This window comes from Gobio gobio (genome assembly GCF_949357685.1).
Source record: "Gobio gobio genome assembly, chromosome: 12".
In the NCBI taxonomy this organism is placed as follows: domain Eukaryota; kingdom Metazoa; phylum Chordata; class Actinopteri; order Cypriniformes; family Gobionidae; genus Gobio; species Gobio gobio.
Genome location: NC_137105.1, coordinates 42,252,096 through 42,258,097, shown reverse-complemented (window position 1 = coordinate 42,258,097; position 6,002 = coordinate 42,252,096). Strand labels below are relative to the sequence as shown.

Here is a 6,002-nt window from a genome sequence, read left to right as displayed (position 1 = left end):
GAATCTTTTGAGCGAACGAATCTTCTGTTGACTGACTTGGACGTGAGGGAACGTTCATTCAGGTCGTCATATGAGTCAGTGTCTTTAATAACAATTCTTGTTAAAACGACTGAAAGAACAAGAAGTCAAATTAGTTTATTTAGGTTATTGTTTATCAGTTTTTCCTTGTCATTCTCAGTTGACAAAATACTTTGTTTTTCATTGGAAGGGAAAGCGCATATGATGCTTAAACACATTTTGGACTGGACTCTCTTAGAAGATATAGCCTATAGAAACACATTAAAAATAAAAAGGATAACGACTTATTTCAGTTGTAAAATACTGTGTTTATAAATGAATCGGTTGAGTAAGAGATTCAATTACTAAAAACATTTGCCACCACGTTCTTGCATAATAATAACCTGCAAAAAAGTGCAGGTTTTGTGAATCTTATATAGTGAACAGACAGATTAATAAAACTCTTCAAAATCTACACCACTCAAAACTTATAAGTAGATATGAATATTCATATGTCTGTTGTAGGAGACGTATGAATGAGACTTAAAGGAATAGTTCGCCCATTTACTCAACCTCAAGTTGTTCCAAACTTGTATGAATTTCTTTCTTCTACTGAACACAAAAGAAGATGAAGAATATGGGGAACTAAACAGTTTTACTGTTGACTTCACTTGTATTTAGGTTACCGACATTCTTCAAAATATCTTATTTGGTGTTCAGCAGAACAAATATATTCATACAGGATTGAAACACCTTGAGGGTGAGTAAATGATGACAGAAGTTTCATTTTTGGGTGAACTATTCCTTTAAAGCAGTGTCTATAATTTAACGTACAACAAGGGCACAAATACCAGGAATTAAGCTTTGAAGCTATGTCACTTTCAGTATTTTATTTGAATGGTTGCTCAGACTCCAGCTAGCATCTTCTACAGTTGTTGTTGTTGGTGTGTGAATTGGATTCACAATGTCTCAGTTCTTCTGGCTTCTCTCCCGGCTCAACCATATGCAGTGCAAGATTGCCATTTCTTACAGTAATCCAGTATTATAGCTGGCTCACTGCAAGACATGACACTTAATTTATCTATGCAACACCGGCTACATCCTATTCATAACAGACAGCTTCAGCTCCTGAGGACAGGTTACATCTCTATCACACTGAACTGGATTGATTATAAAGCATATTCTGTTTAAGGACAGACACTGCAGTCCAATCTGCTTGTAGGTGTCTGCAAATGTGCAGCCTGTGGTGTTGACTCTCTAGCTATCAAATTATTTGAATAAAGGCTTAGATTATTTATGAGCTATCAGTACACAAATACCTCTGGTAGATCCACAATGTGCTGACGTGAAGATATTATGAATCATTCCTTACAGATTGACTGCAGGAGTTGTTTGTTTCCATCTGTGACAGTGATTCAAAGCGAGTTTCTCAACAGATGAGGCTTTCAAGGCCACTGAGAGTTAAATTGGCAAAATGTATGATTCATACTCGCCTTTTGTTGTTCTTATATTTGTTTCACTTTCTTGATGACTAGATATTTGCCTTGTTGTTTTGTCTTTTAGACAGGATTTAGACAGGTCGCCCAGTGTTATTTTATATACTTAAGTACTATCATAGTTTTTATAAATATTTTAAAATAGCTTATATTTTCATTGTTTAAATGTGACTCATTTTGTTATGTGCTTTTGACATTTTTCTAAATGGTTTTATTTCGTTTATTTATTACATGATTTATTTTATGGTTTATTTCAGTTAATAATTGTATTACTTAATCTAATTTCAGTTAGTGTCCAAGGTGCAATTTTTAATTTAAAATATATTAATATATAAATATATTTAGAACGAATGCTTTGTTCCTCTGCATTCAGCTTTCACTCATGGGTGGAGGTGGTTTTCCTCAGACATCTAAAGCGTAATGTTGTCTTGATCTGTATTAGGCTGGAAGTTATGTAGTATACCTTGGAGCTGTTTATGTCACGAAATATGCATACTTTGCAGAAGAGAACCAAAAACGAGTGGGCTGCGTTTTAAGTGGCACACTTCCTGTTCAAACAAAAGAGCAAAAATGTATGATGGTTTGTACTTCCTGAAGACTTGCGTACTCAATCTTCAAAAGTTTGGAGACAAGTAAGGGCATGGCAGTTTCCTCCTACATCTATCAGACTTGTTCTAGCTTTGATATCTTTTGTGACTTGCATGTATGAGTTGTTTAGCAGAGGTTGCATTCTGTGCTGTCAATAATTGGGTCACGGCGTCTCGTCCGCATTCGCCGGGTGCTGATCTGAATGCATGTTAATTCTGTGAGGTCAGTTGAGACCATTCTTGTAGTTTGCCACAATAAGATGCAGAACATTACACGGCAACATCCTGTCCTGAACAAACCAAAATTAAGTGAAATATTTTTGGGTCACAACTGCTCGGTATTGTATGTAACTTGCTTTGTTTGATTGCAGTTTCTAAAGGCCACACAATCCACAAGAATGCCCCAAGAAATGCTTTGCTGTATTCACTCTACATAAAACTTAGTCTCTTTGAAACTGCACCCTTCATATTGTTTTTCCGTTCTAAAGCCAAAGTCTTTCTTTTGAAAGTTCCCATGGCACCCAGACACATTTTGGTTTGTGTGTAGTTGATACACTGCATGTTTTCTGTAATTGAATTAATAGTTCAGTCTTTTTTTACTCTGTAAAGAACAATGAATGGACCATTATCTCAACACCTAGAGATGCACTAAACCCTAACGCTCTAAATACTTAATTGGTTTGAGTAGGATAAACTTAAATTAAACAAATTAGTTCAGTTAAATTAAACAAATTAGTTCAGTTAACTGTTATGAGTATTTAGAACTTTATTTTTCTTTTGAGTTCACAGCACTGACATATTTCAAGTAAACGTAACTCTTTCATTGTTTTGAGTTGTATGAACTCATAATTAAGACTAACTTAAGTTTAACTGAAACTGGGCTGGGATTTTTTATTTCCCAGCATGCTTTGCCCATGGCACTCGAAAGGGAGAGTAAAAGCTAAAATTAAGTGTTATATAATGTTTTTGTGCAAGATTAATGGAAAGGGAGGTTTAGTAGTGATGCATGTTTTTTAATGCTAATTTAGAAGAGTTGTGACAAGTGGCACATGTTGCTTGGAGTTGCTGTACAAATTAAGTGCTATACCATGTTATAGTTAACATGTTAGCAAATTAGCAAGTTGGCATTTTCTGAATTAGTTATATTTAGTTTATATAGTTAAATATATTTTTTTACTCTGCGTCATCAAAAAAAATCAACTTTTTTTGAGTTCTGACAACTTATTATGGTTCACAGTGAAGTAAATAACTCATTTGATTTGCAAGAACTCAAAAGAAAGAAGTTAATTAACTAAATATTTTATGTCGATTGCTATAAAATGTATGAGCTAACTCAGTACTTCAAGTTAGGAGCTATTAACATGCATGAGTACGAATTCAAAACATGATAGTTTTGCTTACTTAAAATTGTGAACATCATAACTAAAAAAAAATATGTAACTGATTACCTCAAATTGTTTGTTAGCCCAACTTATTCAGGTTTAAAGTGTGTGCAAAATGATGAGTTGTCAAAACAACAACAAATCAGGAAGTCAGACTATAGAACAAAAACTTGTCCCTCGATTTTATAAGCAGCTGTTTCAGATGAGACAAAAACAGCAAGCTCACATTCCTTTAACAATAAATTGTGTTGAGAAGTCCATGCATATTAAAATATAATTATTGTAACTGTTGGAGTGGATGCAATATCAGCAACAGCTGGAAAGCTTTTAGAGAGAAGAAGAAATGGTGAACTGAATGGCCTTGGTTTCCATGTTCAACAATCGCTTTAGATAATTTGTGTGCGTGTGTGTGTGTGTGTGTGTGTGTGTGTGTGTGTGTGTGTGTGTGTGTGTGTTTGTGTGTGGGTGGAATGGCTAAAAGAATACTAAGCCACCATTCAACTAGCTGTTTTGATATAAAATGTTCTTATTTACCAAGCGATTGTACATAATTAACACTTTATTTTATTTCCGTGTCAAATTGTTTCACTTTAGAATTAATTTAATACTTCGATATTTCAGAGTGATAAAATAATTGTGTGAATTAATAAAAAAAGTAATAATGCACTTGGTTGTATCAGTCAGCTTCTGGTTATTGATGGGCCTTTCAGATTACTCATAAATCTCTATTGAGTGTTTGTTTTTTTATAAGGTACAGTACCATTCAAAAGTTTGGGGTCAGTAAGATTTAATTTTTACAAAAAACAAGAAATTACCTTTATTCAGCAAAGATGCATAAAATTGATCAAAAGTGACAGTAAAGAAGACTTAAATAAAGATTTCTAATTCATGTAAATGCTGTTCTTTTGAACTTTCTATTCATCAAATAATCCTGGAAATCCTTGAATCCCGGGTTTTCACAAAAATATTAGGCAGCACAGCTGTTTTAAACATTGATAAATGTTTCTTGAGCAGCAAATCAGCATATTAGAATGATTTCTGAATGATCACGTGACACTGAAGACTGAAGTAATGATGCTCGATATTCAGCTATGCCATCACAGGAATAAATTACATTTTATAATATATTAAAATAACAGAACAATTTAAAATAAGTTTAATAATATTTCACAATATTTTACTGTATTTTTAAATCTTACAGACTCTTACTGACTAACATTATAGCAACTTCCTGTAGTTATTTATGGGCCTTAAAAATAACCCATGAATATATATTGAGTGTTTATTTTTTTAATGTATATAAATATTAACGAACTGCTCTTCCTTCTTCAGGCTTATAATATCCATGTGAATGGTGTCTTGCATTGTCGAGTACGTTACAGCCAACTCCTGGGCCTCCATGAACAGGTGAACACACACACACACACACTTAGAATACTGGCACATGAAAGCTGTTTGTTACAAAACACAATATTTAAACAACTGGTTACGAATCACTGGCAATCATCCAATTAACAAGTCAGTGCTGTGAATGCTGTCTGAGATTGCGAAATGTATTCTGAAAATGTACCGCTACACTGAAATTGAGAAAACGAAACATAATTAGACATTTGAAATGGAGCTATTATAGTATATTGGTTTAATTCAAATATATATTTGTGTTCATGTAGATTAAATGTGAAAATTTTTATTAAATTCACCTTGGAGCCTGGATGAAGAGCCAGTGAAATACTCTGTGGATATTTAAATCTAAACTAGAACCAGATATAGAACCACAGCTCGTATTCATTACACTTTTCATTATTGTATAAAGTGTGAATTTAAAGTAATTAAAGGCACAATATGTAAGATTTTTGGATTAAAACATCCAAAAACCAGTAGAACAGTGTTTATATATTTTGTTGACTTGTGTACTTACGTTATCCCAGATGTTTCCAAGAATGTTTAAAGGAACACGCCAACTTTTTGGGACTTTAGCTTATTCGCTGTATCCCCAGAGTTAGATAAGTCCATACATACCATTCTCATCTCCGTGCGTGCCATAACTCTGTCTGACACACCCACCGCTAGCCTAGCTTAGCACAAAGACTGGAGGTAAACGGCTCCAGCTAGCCTACTGCTCAATAAGTGACAAAATAACTAACTTTTTTGCCATACCATGGGTGCAGCGGCGCAATGATATTACGCACAGCGCCTGAAATAGTCCCCAGCACGCTCTCTGTGCAAGCAGGTTTTCACGTTGGTTATGTTGACGGAAGTTTGCTTGTTTTCAGGCGCTGTATAATATCATTGCGCCGCTGCACCCATGGTACGGCACAAAGTTCCTTGATTATTAGGCAGGAATGAGAGTATAGTTCCTAGCCATATTGGCCTAGAAAATCGCAACTTTTCATTTTCCGTCGGTCTTAGTACACGATGTAACTATACACATCACAACATGTAAATAGGAAAATGTTGGCGTTATTTTGTCACTTATTGAGCAGTAGGCTAGCTGGAGCCGTTTACCTCCAGTCTTTGTGCTAAGCTAGGCTAGCTGTGAG

General features: G+C 34.5%; 1 protein-coding gene across 4 annotated transcripts in view; it reads left to right on the top strand.

The window, feature by feature from the left end:
- snx17 (sorting nexin 17) overlaps positions 1-6,002 on the top strand; it is a 42,119-nt gene that overhangs the window by 800 nt on the left and 35,317 nt on the right. For 2 of the 4 annotated variants that reach the window (XM_079831977.1, XM_079831976.1), the window contains exon 2: positions 4,795-4,869. In XM_079831977.1, coding sequence (XP_079688103.1) covers positions 4,795-4,869 — 75 coding nt within the window. Of the gene's footprint in view, positions 1-1,871; positions 2,126-4,794; positions 4,870-6,002 lie in introns of those variants that run through there. The other 2 variants (XM_079831979.1, XM_079831978.1) reach the window with 2 other exon arrangements.